Genomic DNA, 19,597 nt, shown 5'->3' on the forward strand with positions numbered 1-19,597 from the left:
AACAGGGGGGCCGGTATCGGTGGCCTCGGCATCACCGTGGAGGGCCCGTCAGAGTCGAAGATTTCCTGTAAAGACAACAAAGATGGCAGCTGCAGCGTGGAGTACGTTCCTCTCACCCCCGGCCTCTACGACGTCAACATCACCTACGGCGGCGAGCACATTTCAGGTCAGATTCAATTTCTCTCTTTCACGTCCAGTTGAAGTTTGGCAGGACGCTCTCTGTGGCAAACGGGGAGATATCTCCGTGTGTGTGTGTGTGTGGTTGTGTGTGTGTGTGTGTGTGTGTGACAAATGTACAAGTGCGTGTTTATGGTGATGACGGGTGTTTGTAATGGTTGTTGGAAACGGAGGAGCTCCATGACAATCAGGAAGTTATCAGGCTTTGGGTGTACATGTTAATTTATCAGTTTATTAGCTGTTTATTAACGGTTCAGCTCTCTGAGATGTGGTACGACATAATTAGAAAATCTAATTAATGACTTCCTTTTGGATATATGAGAAGGAGGGCTCAAACAGCTTTCCCCCACACGCCTTCTTCTTAAAGGCACTTGACTTTACCGTCAGCGATTCCTTCAACACTTTGTTGGCTTCGCCCTCGTTTCCGTGTATAAACAAGCGCTGGAGTTAAAAGTTGCGGTAAATGTTTTCTGTTAATCTCAAAAAGATGTTGCCGATGTTATGGGCTGATAAAAGACGTGCCAAGTGTTTCAGCGTAATGATTTTAAGATGTGGCTGGAGTTACTGGCTGAAGTTAAAAAACCGCAGCTCAGTTTAATTGACTTTGTTCAGGAAAAGCTCCTCAGTGTTTCCTCTTTCATAGACAGCTGTGGCTTTGTGGTCGGACCCACAGAGAGCTGCAGCAGGATTCACCCAGCGGAGACGTAGTGAGGACTTTATTGTAAAGACACAAAGGTTAGAGGTCTGTCAGGTATCATCACCACAGCTGAGGAGAAGGAATCCGGAGATCTTTGAGAAATGTGGCACGGGAACAATCAACTATCAACAGCTGCTGATTATTCTTTCTGCTTTAAATGAGAAAAATTAAAAAGAAGAAAATGTGTAAAGAGGAGGATATACCCTGAAAACCTGGAGAGGTGGTTTTGGTTTGCTTTTATGAAACTGATGTTGAACAGAATATCTGAGGTGCCGTACAGGCCGTGAAGAAGAATTGATTGTTTCGGGGATAAACAGTAGTACTTTTAACAAGCTGCTCTCTGCTCATATGCTCCACTGTATTATTTATTGTAAGGCTTGTTGTGTGTGTATATATTTATTTTATGGTATTCTGAGTTTGTAAGGTTTTTATTTTTCTTTGGGAAGAGACTCCGAACAAGGCGGACAATAAGTGAAAGAAAAGTATGGCGACTATAAAGATGTGATCACTTTTAGAAATGGGTTATTTAAGTGTTTCCAAAAGTTTGTGTGTAGTTCTGAAGGTGTTTTTATTTTTCTGACTTCTGGCTGATTATTTACTTTGGGAATCATGAAAGTCGGTAGTGAATTTTGTAAAGGTTAAGATGTTTTAGTTTATGTTGGGTCATTTCAGCGTCTCATCTCATCTACCAGTTCAATTCAAATGGCAACTGATTGATTTTAAATTAAACACAATCAACATGGTGAAACGTGTCCAAGGTGAAGTTGGTATCTGCTGTGTCAGCATTTTTCCAGCTCCTGTTTGTTCGCTGTTCTTTCCAGGAAGTCCATTCAAGGTCCCAGTGAAGGACGTGGTGGACTCCAGTAAAGTGAAGGTCTCCGGTCCCGGTGTGGCGTCTGGGGTCAGGGCCAATATCCCACAATCCTTCACTGTGGACTGCAGGAAGGCCGGCGTGGCTCCCCTGGCTGTGGCCGTCACGGGTCCCAAAGGCGTGGCCGAACCCGTGGAGGTGACGGACAACGGGGACGGGACTCACATCGTGTCCTACACCCCGACCGTGGAGGGGCCGTACTCTGTGGCCGTCCAGTACGCCGAAGAGGAAGTCCCCCGCAGGTACGCAGCTGCAAAACTGACGTGAGGCGAGTTTAGAGATCAAATCAGGTCATTTGACTTTGAGCTTTATCTGATTCATTTATAAAAAATCCTCAAGAGCATTTAGAGCAGTTAGAGGAATACAAACTGTTCAACTATATAAATAAGTGTGCACATCTGTAATTTAATGTAATATAATGTAATATAATTTATATATTCTTTGTCAACCTCATTTTTTTTCTACATCTAGTTATTCTTGGTGTTTCTGTGCACTTAAACTCTCTCACTTACATCACTGCTGCTGCTGTAACCTGCAAATTTCCCCACTGAGGGAAAAACATTGTGCTGCATTCATAGAAACTATGTAAAGCTACACAGGAGCCTCGTGTCCGTTCTGCCTGTCTGCAGTGACTCTGTCTCTCTTCAGTCCCTTCAAGTTTCGGGTCCTGCCCACTCATGATGCCAGCAAAGTGCGAGCCAGCGGTCCCGGGCTGACCAGCGGCGTCCCCGCCAGCTTCCCTGTTGAGTTCAACATTGACGCCAAAGATGCCGGCCAGGGCCAACTGAGCGTGCTCATCACTGTCAGTGGCACAGACACACACTCGTGATTATACACACAATTATACAAGATATCCATCAGACAGGACCACCAAGAAGACGCACTCACACAAAACGGAAAAAAAAAATTCTTTTCCTTTCCTTCCTCAGGACCAGGACGGTAAAACTAAGCAACCCAGTATCCATGACAACGGTGATGGCACATACCGAGTGTCTTACATCCCGGACCGGGCCGGCCGGTACACCATCGTCATAAAATACGGTGGCGACGACATCCCCGCCTCCCCGTACAGAGTCCGCGCCACGGCGACCGGAGACGCCAGCAAGTGTACCGTCACCGGTACGTAACCACCAACGCCCTGTCGCCGCGGTGAGACAAAATAAGCTTTAAGTCTCCTGGGGGCAGAAAACCTGATAGTGTGCTCCCCTCAGGTCCCGGTGTGGGCCCCACCGTGGCCATTGGCGAGGAGCTGGGCCTGGTGGTGAACGCTAAGGGTGCTGGGAAGGGGAAGGTGAGCTGCGTGGTTGTTCAGCCGGACGGCAGCGAGGTGGAAGCCGAGGTGCTGGAGAACGAAGACGGCACCTTCGACATCTTCTACACAGCTCCGGCGCCTGGGAACTACGTCATCTACGTGCGCTTCGGCGGAGAGAACATCCCTCGCAGTCCCTTCAAAGTCATGGTGAGAGCAGACAGACGTGGTCGTGTGTTCGGAGGATTTTCTGATTTTCTTTGATTCCTGGCAGCGGTTCTTTTCCTTTTTACTCGCATGCACGATGGAAAATACTTCCTTGACTTGTATAATCCATCAGAGAGCCGACCACCCACAGACCGCACAAATTCTCCCCGGTTGGGAAACTTGTGCACAAGCCTCTTGTTACAGCATCCTGGATTGTCTGCGGGTTTGGTCTCAGTGTCTGTGTCCCGTCACGTGATCCCGGGCTGCCTCCACGATGTTGAAATCCAGGACTCTGTGGGGGGGCAGACTATCTGTTTCAGGACTCCTTGTTCTTCTCGTCTCTGGAGACGGTCCTGTGTGACTCTGGCTGGATGTTTTGACTTATTGTGCAGCTGCCGAATGAATTTTGACGCCTACGGAGAAACCACACACGTGCACAAACGAAGGAGTGTCTGTGTGTGTACGTACACGTGTGTGTGTGTGAGGTCATGTGTTAACCCTTAATGTTGTGTCTTCAGGCCACTGATGAGGTACCCATGATCCAAGAGCAGACGTCCCAACAGCAACAGGCTGCTGCCCCTGGAGCTGGCTTTCAGCCCTGGGTACCCCCAAAACACACACACACACACACACACACACACACCTCTGAAAGAAAACCACACAACTACCCTTAATAGAGACAGACACACACACACACACACACTCTCTTCAACAATCATTAGCATACACTTGATGTATGTACACAACATAAACACAGTCACACATTAAAACACACACACACACACAACCTGACACCACTCTTCCCTCTCTCTCTCTCCTTATTCCAAACTGCTCCCGCTCGACCGCTTTGCTTCCTCCATGTCACTGCTTTACTTTTACGCCTCAGCCAACGGGATCGCAGCAAACCTCTAACATCATTGCATAAATAAAACCCAGGTGTTTGTGATGGAGACGGCGTTGCTATGGTTACGGGCCGTGTGAAGGTTAATTTTGTTGTGGTGGTTTTTTTCTCTCTCTCTCTCTCTGACTCTTCCTCGGTGCACTCTTCATCGCTGTGGCTGCATCACAGTCACCTCCTCATCATCATCATCATCATCATCGACCACCCTCTTCCTGCTCTATCGCATTACTCCTCCCAGGATGCCCCTGCGTGGGCGGGGCTTGGATTCTGCAGCAGCATGTTTCTAACGCAGATTGCCGAGAAGGGCAGGAGGTAGATTTTAAATCCGTCTGTCTGTTTGTGTCTCCCTCATCCAGGTGACATCAGAAAACTACAAGCCAATCAGCAGCGGCGTCAATGGAAGCGGCTTCAGGCCGTTCGACATGGTCATACCTTTCTCTTTCCGGAAGGGAGAAATCACTGGTGAGAGAGCGGCAGATTCTCAGGACATTTCATCTGTTTTTAGAGATGACGCCTTTCAGATACCGAGTTAAATGTCGGAATTTAAGGAAAGTTTATTAATTTGAGTTAAAATGTGTCCATACAGCTCCTGCAGCCACCTTAAATAATCACAAATAAACGGTTGTACTGTAGTTCATGGAACTTTGTAATGGCCTGTGAAAGTGTCTGCTCTCCCTCTGTCTGTCTCAGGTGAGGTGCTGATGCCTTCAGGTAAATCAGCTCAGCCGCTGATCACAGACAACCTGGACGGGACGGTCACAGTGCAGTACTCGCCCACCGAGGCCGGCCTGCACGAGATGCACATCAAATACAACGGCACACACATCCCAGGTAAGCGCACAACGCTCACACACCCTCGAGGCACAGCAGAACTGCAGCCCGTGTTTCCCACGCTGACGTCAATCTGCCGTCAGGATGTTTGGGTGGTGATGTCACAGTCAGGCTCAAACATGGTGGTCTGTGTGATCCATGTTGGTGAAAGTGTTAGTTTTGATTGATTATCATTAGGACTGTTTTCACAGTTGATTGCATTAGAACAAACAATATCAATAACTCAGTCCCTACACCTACGTTTGATTAGGAAGTGTGTGTGTTCAGCCAGCTGCAGAAAACTATTAACCACCAGCCTGTGATGACATCACATCCTGAGAATGTGTGTGCGTTTGTCAGAGAGTGTGAGACATGGTGTTTGGTTGATGTCATTGCCTCCACATGGCCAAAAGTATGAGGACATCTGTACATTCCACCCAAATGCAAACCCACCAACCGTTAATCTGCCCGGCGCCTGTTTTAGCTGCAGGAACACAGAAGCATCATTGATGCAGGAAATGGCCAAAAGGGGGTTGGAAGTTGGACCCTTTTTATTTAAAAAAAATATGATTATTTTATAATTATTTATCTGCAGTGGTGCCTTACTGGCCTCCGACAGAGCAGGAATCAGTATGTGACTTCAGTCTGGTCTCACTCTCATTTTAATCCTCATTCTTTGTGCAGAGTCGCCCCTTCAGTTCTACGTGAACCACGCCAGCAGTCCCAACGTCACGGCCTACGGTCCTGGTCTGAGCTACGGCGTCGCCAACAAGATGGCCACCTTCACCGTGTACACAGAGGACGCCTCTGAAGGTAGGAGGAGGAGGAGGAGCTGGTGGTTTTAGTCACAGTAATGTCAGTTATGTTCTGAAATGGTAAACATGGCATTTAATGTAAAAGCTGCCTCTTCTGACTGCAGCAGAAATAAAATCAATAATAATTAAAAATTGCAGAGAGGTGACTTTGGCATCGCTCTGTGGTTGTTTGTCTGCAGTCGATCTCAGCTGACGCTCTCAGTGAGGTTTAAAGGAAAATTATCTTCAGTTTCAACAAGATTAGGAGTTTCTGTTTTAGGTCTGGTACTTCTAAACGTTTACAGATTGATGGAGGACTGCAACGCATGACTTTGCAGCTTTGATCGTTTTTGGGATTAAACATTTTAAATTATCCAGCATCTCGGCTGTGTTTGATCAAAGTTGAAAATCTGTTCTGTAAAATGATAGAAAGCAAAGAAAAGCATCTCAGACCAGGACCAATAAATGCTTAGCATTCCTTTCTCGATAAAAGATAAAATTGTGATTGGTTTTATGTGTACTGCTACATAAATTTACATCTTTCTGTAGTTTTTAGTGACTTCAGAATCATCTCTCTCTGTCTGCAGGTGGTCTGGACTTGGCCATCGAGGGTCCGTCCAAAGCCGAAATCAGCTGTGTGGACAACAAGGACGGGACGTGCAGCGTCAGCTACCTGCCCACTCTGCCCGGAGACTACAACATCCTGGTCAAGTACAACGACGAGCACATCGCCGGCAGCCCGTTCACCGCCAGGATCACCGGTCAGTCTGCACAACAACACACACACACACAATGTGTAGCGGCTGGATTAAGCCCTCCGTCCTCAGCAGCGTCTCACCTGTATGTGTGCGATTGTTTGTTTCAGAGGACAACCAGAGACGCTCTCAGATCAAACTGGGCTCAGCGGCCGATTTCTCCCTGGACATCAATGAGACGGACCTCAGCGTTCTGACCGCCAGCATCCGGGCGCCATCAGGCCGGGATGAGCCCTGCCTGCTGAAGAGGATGGCCAACAACCACATCGGTAACCGCCAGAAAAATACTCGTTTGGAAGTGATCCGTTAGTGAATTACATTCTAAATCCAATTTTTCTTCGTTCCTGCCCTCCTGTCTCCTCCCCCTCGTCCTATCAGGGATCTCCTTCATCCCCCGGGAGGTGGGTGAGCACCGAGTCAGCATCCTGAAGAATGGCCGGCACGTCGCCAACAGTCCCATCACCATCATGGTCGTCCAGTCTGAGATCGGCGATGCCAGCCGGGTGAAAGCCCACGGCGACGGCCTCGTCCAGGGAACCACCTTCAACAACGCCAGCTTCGTGGTCGACACACGAGAGGCCGGTCAGTAAAGCTTTATTTGATGAAATTTGCAGTAGTCAGATAGACACGCTGCTCAGAGGACGAATCCTGCTGGATTTTGGAGATTCATGGACTTTTGTGCTTCTTGATAGAAACTCATAGAATAATCTTATTGTGTTCGTACTAATGTTTTACACGTCGAGGCGACCTGTTGTTGGCCAGCCCGTCGTAGCTTCATGCATCTTTATTTTCAGGTTATGGCGGCCTGGCTTTGTCCATCGAAGGTCCCAGTAAGGTGGACATCCATACGGAGGACATAGAGGACGGGACATGTGGAGTCACCTACTGTCCTACTGAACCTGGAAACTACATTGTGTCCATCCGCTTTGCTGAAGAACACGTCCCGGGTAAAAAAAACAAAAACAAACGGGCCTTTCACTTTTTCCAAACTCCAGATTATTTCATCCTCAAGCTGTTTTTGGGGGCTTGTTTGTTTTGTCAACAGGAAGTCCGTTCACAGTGCGGGTGACGGGCGAGGGTCGCATCCGGGAGAGCATCACACGGCGGCAGAAGGCAGCATCGGTCGCCAGCGTCGGGAGTGTGTGTGACCTCAGCCTGAAGATACCAGGTAACCGTACACACACACACTCGTATGATGTCCAGCTCGTCTCCAACAGTCAGATCAGGGTGCGTTTGTCTGGTGTTGTCCGACAGCGTCGTCGCAGCTTTTCTAACTGTTTCCTGTCTGTGTCAGCTTTTATTCTTTATCTTTCTCTTCCTGTCTTTCCTTCCCTCCTCTTCCCTTTGCCTCACTTTTTCCTGTCCTGTTCTTGTTTCCTAACTCGCTCTCCTCCTGCTTTTTTTTTTTTTTTTTTTTAAAACACACCTTCTCTTCCTCAGTTTCTCTTTCTCATTTCCTCCTCTGCTTCCTGTCCCCTTCTCTAATTTCCTCCTCTGTGTCTTCCTTCCCCTCTCCATCTTCATCACCCTCCTCTTCCTCCAGTGAGCTGGTTCCTCCTGGTCTTGTCTGGGCAGCTTTTCTCTCACGCCTCCTCTCGCTCCTACTGCTCCATCTGGTGGTCTGGAACATCCAGCAGTCAGTCTGCCGTTTCCCCGGATCCAAGCCTCTCGCCGAGGCGTGTCCGTCTCATCTCCGGCCTCTCCGGTGTCGTGCTGACGGGCGGGGCGAAGCCGGCTAGGGCTGTTTGGGTCGTTGATGCCCGCCGCTCGGTGGGCGGTGCTGGGGTGGAGGGTGCGTCATAGATTAGCAGATAATATAAACTCAAGTCCTGTGCAGTAAATTTTGAGGTACTCTTACTAGTTTGCTTTTCATTGCATTTCATTTATTTCATAACTATAGTTATTAATTTTCCCTCAGTAAGGTATTCAATGCATGTGTATTATTATTTAACTTTTTTACATCGGAGCATTTCTACTTTAACTCCAGCACCAAGATTTTTGTTTGAGGGCTTCTGTAAACAGGCAGGAACTGGGAGTGAGCGAAGGGAATAACACGCAGAAAAGACCGCCAGGCGTCTTTAATCAGTGACCTCAGTAATGTTTTACACCTTCATCATTCAGTTTGCCCCAAAAATCTTCAGACACCGCTTCCAGCTAAGTCTGATCCAACAATAACTTCGAAAGGACTCATTGAAGAAATTAAATACATGCAATCCTCAGAAATGTTGTACAATGTTGTAATTGTTGTGCACTTGGTACAAAACTTACTCAGCCCTGTTTGTTATATTATAAGCAGGTTTGATTTCTGCACCGCAGAACAAATCAGAAGAGAATCATTGTCACTTCAGATTAAAACAACTTTTTCTTTTAGAACATTTCTGAGGCAGCACAGAAATGGATTCCAACTTTTCGGATGTTGGATGATTAAGTGGAAAATCTGAACTTTTGTTCTTTGTCTTCATGAACACTGCTCTTGTTGTCTCCTTCCACCTGCTTCTCGTGTTCTCTCAGTTTTTCCAATTCAAAGATACAAAACCATGATGGTTTATAATAAATCGGTCCTTATAAACGCAGTAATAAAACATCACCTGTTGACAGCGATCGACATGAAGGACGTCACCGCTGAGGTCACGTCCCCCTCAGGAGCCACTCAGCCTGCCGAGCTGGTGGCCGTTGGAAACGACACGTACTGCGTGCGCTTCGTGCCCACAGAGATGGGCGTGCACAGCGTGAGCGTGAGGTACAGGGGCGTGCACGTGCCAGGCAGCCCCTTCCAGTTCACCGTGGGGCCGCTGGGAGAGGGTGGAGCCAGCAAGGTGAGAGCAGGAGGTCCAGGACTAGAGGGAGCACAGGCAGGAGAGCCAGGTAAGTGCACGCACACACACACAGACACGCACGTACGCACACACGCACGAATTTGGATTTGTAGCTCTGCTCCCTCTCTCCCTCACCAGCTGAGTTCAGTATCTGGACGAGGGAGGCGGGCGCCGGCGGTCTGTCCATTGCCGTGGAGGGGCCCAGCAGGGCGGAGATCTCCTTCGATGACCGCAAAGATGGATCCTGTGGCGTCTCTTACATCGCTCAGGAGCCCGGTAAAGAGAACGCTAGAGCAGATCCCTCTGATGGGTGTCCAGTGATGTCTCTCTCTCTCTCGCTCACTGAATCACTCTCTCCCTCTCCTCCCCGTCTCCAGGTGATTACGAGGTTTCCGTGAAGTTCAACGACCAGCACATTCCCGACAGCCCCTTCCTGGTTCCCGTCGTCGCCCCGGTGAACGATGCCCGCCGCCTCACTGTTACCGGCCTTCAGGTGAGGCACGAGGAGACACCTCCACATCCAGCCTGCCCTGCCTTGCTAAAGGGCTCGGGGGCACAGTTGCATAAAACTGTGATGCCACACAGAGCAGATGAAGTGGATGCGAGGCTTCGACTGATTTGGGATCATGTTCAAAGGCAGATGATGATTAATTTAGTTCTTATCAGTCACTTTCCAGCTGCTGCTTTTTAAAACAACCCTGAACTGCACTGCACTTAATGTGAATTAAGAGGTCCTGTGGTCGCTTTGGAGATCCAACCACAGAATTTGTTTCTTATTTAAAACTGGAAATGATTTCAGATATTGAAGTTGGGGCTCAGCAGCAGCTAAAAATAACCCACATCAGTCGAACACTTGCAGATAGTCGGGTTAACGTTTTCTTTATGCAACTGGCCTCGTGGACATGGCCACAGTCAGGCAAACACGTTGTTCCTGTGTGACGTTGACCTTTGACCTGAGAGACAAGCTTAGAGATAAATTACAACTCTTATTCAACTTATTGTTAATAACTGAAGTATTATCGCACTTTTTATTGTGATGTCATCTTAAAATGACAAACAAAAACTATCCATAGATATTTTATTGTAAAAAAAAAAAACGCAGTAATGTCATTTGAGGAATAATTCATTATTATATAATTAAGTCATTCCAGTTAACAGATGAACTCGTCATCCTCAGGACAAAATGTCAACTGAACAAATAAAACGTCGTCTTCTTGCCTGGCTCTGGCCATCCTGTCGTTTGTCTGGTGTGGATCTTCTGGTGTTTCTCTTGTGTTTCATTTAAAGGCTTTTAACAGCACCACCAGCACTGAGCTGCAGCAGACAGAGACGGGGAGCAGCAGACGTCTGTAGCTGTAGTAGAAACTCTGTTTAGCCTCCATCGCTCTGTTAAATCTGCGTCTTATCGTACAGTCAACACATGAAGGGCCGCTCTGTTATAAGAATAAACTGCTAGTGTTGAGGAGGTGATGGAAATTTAATTTGCCAGAAATTAGTCTGATTGGGTATCCCTTTAATATCCATAAAAAAAAAAAATCAGATTTAAGCCAAAACTGGATTTACAGCATTTTATCATTAAAACAGAATAATATTTAAAAACTCAATTCTTAAAATAGACCCTTTAAATGTCCTCAACATTCTAGTCTAGTGAGAAATTCAATTCATGAATCAACTACAATTACAAATCCTTACAATTCTACATTTACAAATACAATTTCAGAGCTTAAGTCTGCAAAACTAGTGTAAAATCACTACAGAACTAAATTTAACAGCGTTATTTTCAACGGAAATGGTTGTAAACGTCTGTAGAAGTCATATTAATGGAGGCCTTCCTTTAAGACTGTACCATAACACTTCAGTACATCGTCAGTGTGTAGCGACTCTGATTCTGCGGCCGTCTGCCTCTGTCTGCTGGAGCGTCACCAACAGGAGCTCAGGTAAGAGTAGAGAAAGTAGAAATCGAGTAGACACAAAGTGACGGTGCCTCTTTGCTGACACCAAAATCATTGCGTTTTGTTTTTTTGTATGTTTGTGTGTCTGTCAGTGCTTTAAAGTGTTACCTTTACCTGCCATTCCTCAACTGTTCATCCCTCTACAATGTCTGTGTGTGCGACCTCGGTAGGAGTCTGGTCTGAAGGTGAATCACCCAGCATCCTTTGCGGTGCGTCTGAACGGAGCGCAGGGGAAGATGGAGGCCAAAGTCCACTGCCCCTCCGGCGCACTGGAGGAGTGTGTCGTCACTGAGCTGGAAAAAGGTAACCAAGGCAACTAAAGAAGTCGTACATCATTGAAGAATCTTTGACGCTACAGTGACAAATCTCTGCGTCCTTTCCTGCAGACAAGTACGCAATCCGCTTCATCCCCAGAGAGAACGGCGTCCACGCCATCGATGTCAAGTTCAACAACTCTCACATCCCCGGGAGTCCGTTCCAGGTCCGAGTAGGCGAACCAGGACAGACTGGAGAGCCCGGTCTGGTCACGGCATATGGAGCTGGACTGGAGAGAGGCACAACAGGTGGGTGACCCCTGACCTCTTAGAGAGAGAGTGTGTGTGTGTGTGTGTGTGAGATATCTGCAGCTCTAAAACAACAAACCTTAATCACACATAAATGAGACATTCCAGACTGAACCACAACACTCAAGTCAGTTGTAATCTTGCAGGCACGCAGTCAGAGTTCATCATCAACAACACAAAGGCGGGTCTCGGGGCCTTGGCCGTGACCATCGAGGGTCCATCCAAAGTAAAGATGGACTGCCAGGAGGTTCCAGAGGGCTACAAGGTGAACTACACTCCCATGGCGCCAGGAAACTACCTGATCAGCATTAAATACGGGGGACCCAACCACATCACCGGCAGCCCCTTCAAGGCGAAAGTCACAGGTGACATGAGCTGTCCCATTTCCAGATACATCCATTTCTCCAAAAAACACTAATTCATTTAGTGGAAACATCAGTGTAGAAGCTGAATAATGTATCATTTATAATATCATGGCTTTGTTTTAAGTTTCCAACCTCATCTCATGGTCGGCCATCTTGGGTTTTTTTTTTTTTTTAAACCATAAAGATCCATTCGTGGAATAGAACTAATAGGGACCCAAAACAATCTAACTTGCTTTTGCAACCAGAGCAGTTGCCTTCTGATGGTCATCTGATTAAACAGCAGGTTTTCAGGCTTCACTTTTATATTTAGTCTGTGATGGCCTAAAGTCGGCTTTAGTTATTTGTTAAACTGCTCTTTAAAACACGAGCAGAGAGGACAACGATTCTTCCTGACTTTTTTCTTCCTCTCTCAGGCAATCGGCTGGTTAACGTGACCAACGCCAGCGAGACGTCGACGCTGACGGTGGATCCAGCGGTGCGGGCCTCCAGCAGCAGCAGCTTCGTCCAGAGCGCGATGCCCAGACTGGGAGACTCGGACGCCAGCAAGGTACTGAGCCGAGGCCCCGGCCTCAGCAAGGCCTTCGTGGGCCAGAAGAGCAGCTTCTCCGTCGACTGCAGCAAAGCCGGTAAGAGCGCCATCAGCAGGACGATGAGTAGCTGAGTAAAGATAAATCGTGACGCCTTGTTGTGACGCTTGTTGATGTCCCGCCCTCAGGGAAGAACATGCTCCTGGTCGGGGTTCACGGTCCTCAGGTCCCCTGTGAGGAGGTCCTGGTCAAACACCTGGGCAACCTGCAGTACAACGTCAGCTACGTGCTGAAGGAGCGGGGCAATTACATCCTGGTGGTCAAGTGGGGTGACGACAACATCCCGGGCTCCCCCTTCCACGTCGTCGTCCCATGATGCACCACCGTAAAAACCTTACACATCCGCTCCTCCTGTGCCGTTTTGCGTCCCTGTTTGAGTTGAATGCGACACACTAGCTGCAGTCTTATGAACAAGTTAGCTAACAAAAGCTTTGTGTGAAACATTTTCAGTTCAAATCGCGTCATTTCTTTATTTATTGAAATATTCTTCATCCTGCCAAACTGCCCATATAAAAAAAATAAATAAATAAAATAAAATTTCTCTTCAGAGTACATTGAGGCTTGTCTGCCAGATGGACACTTGTGAGTCAGGCAGGCAAAGTGGTGAGTGGTTGACAAGATATTTTGACCTGAATCTGAGGGGGGAAAAAAATGGAGAAATGTCACTTGATGGGAAAAGAGATGCCACCTGTTTTTTTTCTTCCCCTGAAATGATCAATAAACTAAAGTTTTTAAACTTGATTGGTAAATTAAAGATAAAAAAAAATAGCTGGTTTTAGATTAGTTGGAGAGAAGCTTGGTTTTGGCAAATCTACAACGTAGATTTGGAGAAGAGTTGAACAAATGGAGCTAAACTTTCAAAGACCTGATTGGGAATAACTGGAACAACTCGGCACTTTCCTTCAGGTTGAACACTGAAAGGACCAGCAGATGTTTCTCTGCTGGGCCGAAGTGCAAAGTGCTGTGAACAAAAACAGTTCCACATCTGAATAATGAATAAAAAAAAAAAATAAAAAAATTTGAGTTCTCCGTTCGGTTTACTGTCACGAAGTGCGATGGACGGGTTCACTCCAACAAAAAGCGCCAAACTGCACACGACTACTGATTGTTGATTTGTCCCTTTTGAATCGTGCCTCCTAAAAGCCCATAATAACGTTGCCATAGCAAATCGAGGACTGAACCGCCTTCACACTGCTGTTTCCTGCACTGTACACTCGACTACTCGTCGTTCCTTCATCTGCCTTTCCACACGAGCTGATCTGACCTTTTTAACGGAGGCTGGATGACAAAGAGCTCAGACTTCAATGATTAGTCTGATTGTGCTTTTAACTGCTGGTAGAGAAAGACGGATCAGACACTCTGCGGCCACATTAATTATATACATCAGATCTGAGCTGGAGAGTTGGTCAGGTTTCTGCTTTGTGTGGAAATGCTGTATAAAGGATCTGCCCTTTTGTCTAACCTGGATGTTGTTGCCTAATCACTGCTACTTTTGATACTTAAGGGAGGATTACTTGTTTTTTGTAGGGGAAGAAAAATTCTCATTTTGTATCTGGGAATGGGTGATTTAATGTGAAATTAAACTGAGATGATGTACATTTGATAATTAAAAGTAACTGGAATGAAGATGACTGACTTCTGAATCTGTAAACACTTTGATGTACACTGATGGGAAACTCATTATTTAAAAAAACCTTGCTGAATAATAGAGCTGGGCAATTATAAAATGAAAATGTATTAACACAACTTTAATGAGTTGGAAAAAAAAAACAATTACTATCAGATGTTTTAGTTGCTGAATCAGTTATTGCAGAAAACAATTGCCAAATGTATTAATGAAAATGATCAATTTTTTTTTTTTTTTTTTTCTGTTTTATTCTTAAAGAAATCAAGCAGAACAAAACAGTGCAGCTGCTGGCAAGCCTGTTTAAACATAACACTAAAATACTAATCCAACTGTTGGATTTATGTAATATAGCTATGTCAACAAGTTCCACACAACTGAGTAGAGTTCATAGCAACTGACTCATCAGAGAGGAAATAAATAACCAATGTGAAACCAACACGAGTGTAGTAAACCATTTCAGTGTTATCTTTGTGTCTTCATTCAGCTAACAAAACAGACATTCATTAGACTGAACTAACGCACTTGTGTAAATTTAGCTAACACCAGCAGAACTACTTAGTTAACTGAACTTAACTAACTTGAATAATAAGTACTTTTAAAAGTTTTGAATAGTAATAGTTTTGTATAAAAAAATTTGTTGGACTTACTAAACCTGGTGATGTCAACAAGTTCCACACGTGGTCAAGTAAATTCAAATAATACTTTGGTTCTGTTAAAAACATTTTATTTGGAATAAAACACATTTAAAGCCACAAAGTTGAGTGAAAACAAACAAATCAAACAAACACCTTTAAAAATAAATCTTTAAGCTACTGTACACAACTTACATTATTGGAAGTCCTACTGTTCCATCACAAGTTTTTGCAGAACCTCAAATGTGTACTTCAAGTTTGTTGGGTAGTTCAACACCAGTGAGTACATGACGCCAAACAAAACGGCGAGTGCATTTGCAGTGTTACCGAGGTCATGGAGCACTTCAGCATCTGCCAGGCCATCTGTGGGCTCTGCACCGTCCATCTTTATGCCTAAGATTCCCAAGACTGTCTGGTTCGTAGCCTCCTGGTCGTCTTCAACATCCTAAAAAACAGAACAAATAAACCTTCAGTTACAACAAACACACCAGGAAAGCCTGATATGATATATGTTCTTTGACAAGTGACATCTTCAGTTTCTGCAGAGAAATTATGTAGGAAGCAGAAGCCATGTAGCCTCTTATGAGATTTTCAGGATCTTCTTGTTCCAACAGCATCATTCTACAGCAGAGACCAAGGAAAATGTGTATGGGTGGTCATATCACATAATGTAGCTGTATCACTCATCAACTGCTCAGGCACTTTTTTGGTGCAGCATGAGAGCTCACAATACAACAAGGCTCCACACACACAAGTAACATGGCCAGTATGGATGTTGGAGATGAGTTAAGAGCAAAACTCTTTGAAATACATTCTTCAGTGCATTGGGCTGAGCAATAAGACTTAAATTCAGATTCAGTATCATGATTAATTGATCCGTACCTCAGTTTTTGATTTTTTTTTGCCTCTCTGCCATCAATCCAATATCCAGCTGATCAATTAAAACTAGGATTTTTTTAAATCAAGGAGTCCATATCTTTGTGAGTTTAAAATAATTTAGAAACACATGAAATATTTATATCTAGGCTATTTATTGCATATTTCAAAATGACAAAAAACATTTAAATGTCTAACTAATATGATTTTGCTCATGTTGGTTATTTTGGTTAGAGGTTCAAATGTCAGTACTCAGATATTTTTGGCCCAATGACCACCACATGCTTTAAGTGCACATAACACATTTGCTGTTTTTTGCTTTTTTTTTGTTGTTGTTTGTTTGTTTTGTTTCCTCTGAGGCAAGTATATAACATGAATAAAGATGAACAAAGTTCACCTTGCATTTAATAAACTCATTAATTACAATTTTCTCTTTTGGGAGAAGATTACAACAGTAAAACAGACACCCAGCCCTCTTCAACAACCATGAGGGAAGCAACAGCGTCTGCGGAGTGTGGTGGAGGAATTGGTTAGTAAAAGAAAAACCAATGGCTCAGTAATTTGGAGGTGGCTTCAGTGAGCAATAAAATCACATTATATGGAGGGAGTGCCATAAACAAATTACAACCAGGCGTGGAAGCACTACAACACTTTTTCACCACCTAAGTACGAAGAGTGTGTGAAACTGCTGCAATCCACAACGAAAAAGCTCCAGCCCCAAAACAAAGCTCACCTTACTGGGGTTTGTCCTGTTTTGTTCTTTTGTAATGTTATTTGCACCCGTGGATTTGTTAGAAAGGGGAAGAAAATCTGTGATTTGTTTTTAAGAAGCCACTTATACTTGTCAAACTAACAAAAAATGTTTATTGTACTTTGAAGACTGGCCTATTTTATTTTACAGGCTATTTCTATTTAAATTTACACCTAACAGAGCTTTGATTTAGGAAAAGGTACTCCTTGTTATACAGTATTTATGTTTAACATTCTACTGTTATTTCTACAGCTGAGTATTAATTCATAAACCAGTTTATTATCCATTCATTTGATTTTGCAACTGTTCACTGAAGTAGCCGGTTACAATAAAACTACTTGTGACGTGTCACATTTGGCTTTGTGAGTGATATACTGACTTGAGATGCCAGATGTGAGTGACAGCCTCGCTCTAATAAATTAGAACTACTGTATACCTTGAATGCATTCAATATTAGTGTAATTCTGTGAGATAAACTTAAAACCTTGTCATTAAATGCTAAGAGATAGTCACTGTGCTACTCCTGAAGAGCCACAAATATCCAGCAGATGTAGGGGAGACCTGGAATTGGACCTGTGATTCGAAAATAGAAAATGGAGCCACAATTGAAAACAAAATTGATCATTTGCCCAGCCTTTGATTCAAAAACAAATATGGAAACACATTTTCTTCCATAATGCTATGAGAATATAGCACATCAGTTAACAAAAAAAAAAAAAAAAAAAACACCATAAAATTAAACCAAAGTATTGTTCCATTCAGGGAAGTCCCTAAATTATAATTCCTCACTATAGTTCTAAAGTTATTTTAATGTATGTTTCATCTATTTTGCGTTTTTAGATAATGAATGTTAATAAACGTGCGTTAAACTGGCTAGCTTGTTAGCTATATCATAGCTAACGGGGCTCGCGTGCTCTCTGCTACATTTTCCAGACAATGACAGCAGCAGCGGAAATATCGCCACCAAACCTCCGTCACATAATGCTTAAAAATATACACACCTACTCAGACAGGTAGATTTATGTCTTTTGACAACGCTGATGTTTTAGACCTTGATGATTCACCCGCCAACTTTCAAAATGGAGTCAGTGGAACCAGCTTCTGGGCGTGTCCAATGTCCGACCTACGGAAACCCATCTGGGACAAACTTAGTGTGTACAGAGGCGATTGTGCGATTTATTAATCCGTGTTATGTTGTATGTTGTTATGTTTTAATATGAACTTCATGCAGCATCATATTTTAATATTTTAACTTTGCGCCCCCTCTCTCTCTCTCTGTCTGTCTCTCTCCCTCTCTCCCTCCCCCCCCCCCCTCTCTCCTCCCCTCTCTCCTCCTCTCTCTCGCTCTCCCCCCCCCTCTCCCTCTCTCTCCCCTCCCTCTCTCCCTCTCCTCTCTATCTCTCCCCTCTCTCTCTCTCTCTCTCTCCCCCCCTCTCCTCCCCCCCCTCTCTCTCTCTCTCTCTTCCTCACCCCCCCTCTCTCTCCCTCCCTCCCTCCCTCTCTCTCTCTCTCTCTCTCCCCCCCTGTCCCCTTCCTCTCTCTCTCTCTCCTCTCCTCTCTCTCTCTTCCCCCCCCTCTCCCTCTCTCTCCCCTCCCCCTCTCCCCTTCCTCTCTCTCTCTCCCTCCCTCTCTCTCTCTCTCTCTCCCCCCCCTCTCCCTCTCTCTCTCTCCCCCCTCTCCCCTTCCTCTCTCTCTCTCCCCCTCCCTCTCTCTCTCTCTCTCTCTCCCCCCTCTCCCCTTCCTCTCTCTCTCTCCCTCCCTCTCTCTCTCTCTCTCTCCCCCCCTCTCCCTTCCTCTCTCTCTCTCCCTCCCTCCCCTCCCTCTCTCTCTCTCTCGCTCTCTCCCTCCCTCCCTCCCTCCCTCTCTCTCTCTCGCTCTCTCTCCCCCCTCTCCCCTTCCTCTCTTTCTCTCTTTCTCCCTGCCCCCCCCCGATCCTGGTTCTCCCTCCTAAAGGAAGTTTTTCCTGCTCATCGGGGGATCTGTTGGGTCTCTTTAAATAATTTTATAACGAGTTTGGTCCAGACCTGCTCTATGATGTAACTTCGTTATGATTTGGCACGATTTAAATACATCTGATTTGATTTGATTTGATTTGGTGGACAAAATTTTGAAAACAAACACAGAAATGTTAATTAAATATAACATATATACTTTGTTCACTCTTTTGAGTGTATCTGCAGCCAATTGTCAGGAAAAGTTAAAGTGTGGTGGTGGAGGAACTTTGTGTGCGTCTGTGTGTGTCTCTCGTGTTTCCCTGTGTTACACTTCGTTATCTGAGCCACAGCTCATTTCCTCAGGGAGAAGTTGATCCTGCACAGCTCCACTCAGCCACCTCAGAGGTAAATTCACACATCATGTCTTTAACAGTTGTTTATTCTGATACGTCTCTATAATATAATAGCCACATTCAGCTGCTTTTTTTGTTTCATCTGTAACTATTGCAGTTTGAAATTTTATTTTTTTTTTTAAAGGAAATCTCTTTAAAGATGTCTCCAAATACAAATAAAAATTATCACTCATAAGATAAACATAATTTTGGGTTATTAGTTGTCCAACAAAAACAAAAATAGAGATTTTTCTGATCTGATCTGATTGGTGTGAGTATTTTCAGCTCTGTTCTCTGTGTGGTTGACGGCCGATTGGTCGGTTGCTTTAAGTTAATAAGTTACCTGAAGAGGATTGAGGGTATTTATTTAAGAAACAAAGGCTCCCTGTTGGTGGGAGACGACACACACACAGAGCTCTCCTGTCAGATCCTGGCGTCACTTTTATTGCCTGTGAACTGAGAATGTTACGGTATTAAATCTGCAGATTGAAGCTGTTGTTACTTTTTCTTGCCGCTCTAACAAACTTCATCCTGCATTAATTTAATCTAGATTTACCTTCTTTTTATGATATTAAACATTAAAAAAAACATCAGTCTTTTAGATCATTTTAAATTTTCCCTTTCTGCCTTGTTTCTTAGGA

The 19,597-nt window shown here is 44.9% G+C and overlaps 1 protein-coding gene across 2 annotated transcripts in view; it reads left to right on the forward strand.

Annotated features, from left to right (window-relative positions):
* Positions 1-14,370, forward strand: part of LOC115044188 (filamin-B-like) — a 32,020-nt gene extending 17,650 nt beyond the window's left edge. The window contains exons 27-48 of one of the 2 annotated variants that reach the window (XM_029503095.1): positions 6-166; positions 1,696-1,987; positions 2,394-2,547; positions 2,675-2,868; positions 2,943-3,204; positions 3,720-3,803; positions 4,459-4,564; positions 4,793-4,933; positions 5,597-5,725; positions 6,294-6,467; positions 6,572-6,730; positions 6,840-7,043; positions 7,256-7,408; positions 7,507-7,629; positions 9,060-9,326; positions 9,416-9,553; positions 9,655-9,770; positions 11,400-11,532; positions 11,616-11,792; positions 11,939-12,157; positions 12,571-12,783; positions 12,873-14,370. In XM_029503095.1, the coding sequence (XP_029358955.1) occupies positions 6-166; positions 1,696-1,987; positions 2,394-2,547; positions 2,675-2,868; positions 2,943-3,204; positions 3,720-3,803; positions 4,459-4,564; positions 4,793-4,933; positions 5,597-5,725; positions 6,294-6,467; positions 6,572-6,730; positions 6,840-7,043; positions 7,256-7,408; positions 7,507-7,629; positions 9,060-9,326; positions 9,416-9,553; positions 9,655-9,770; positions 11,400-11,532; positions 11,616-11,792; positions 11,939-12,157; positions 12,571-12,783; positions 12,873-13,060 (3,787 nt within the window). In that variant the 3' untranslated portion in view covers positions 13,061-14,370. Of the gene's footprint in view, positions 1-5; positions 167-1,695; positions 1,988-2,393; positions 2,548-2,674; positions 2,869-2,942; positions 3,205-3,719; positions 3,804-4,458; positions 4,565-4,792; positions 4,934-5,596; positions 5,726-6,293; positions 6,468-6,571; positions 6,731-6,839; positions 7,044-7,255; positions 7,409-7,506; positions 7,630-9,059; positions 9,327-9,415; positions 9,554-9,654; positions 10,851-11,399; positions 11,533-11,615; positions 11,793-11,938; positions 12,158-12,570; positions 12,784-12,872 lie in introns of those variants that run through there. The other variant, XM_029503096.1, reaches the window with a different exon arrangement.
* The last annotated feature ends 5,227 nt before the right edge of the window (positions 14,371-19,597 follow it).

This window comes from Echeneis naucrates, chromosome 5 (assembly GCF_900963305.1).
Source record: "Echeneis naucrates chromosome 5, fEcheNa1.1, whole genome shotgun sequence".
Taxonomy (NCBI): Eukaryota; Metazoa; Chordata; class Actinopteri; order Carangiformes; family Echeneidae; genus Echeneis; species Echeneis naucrates.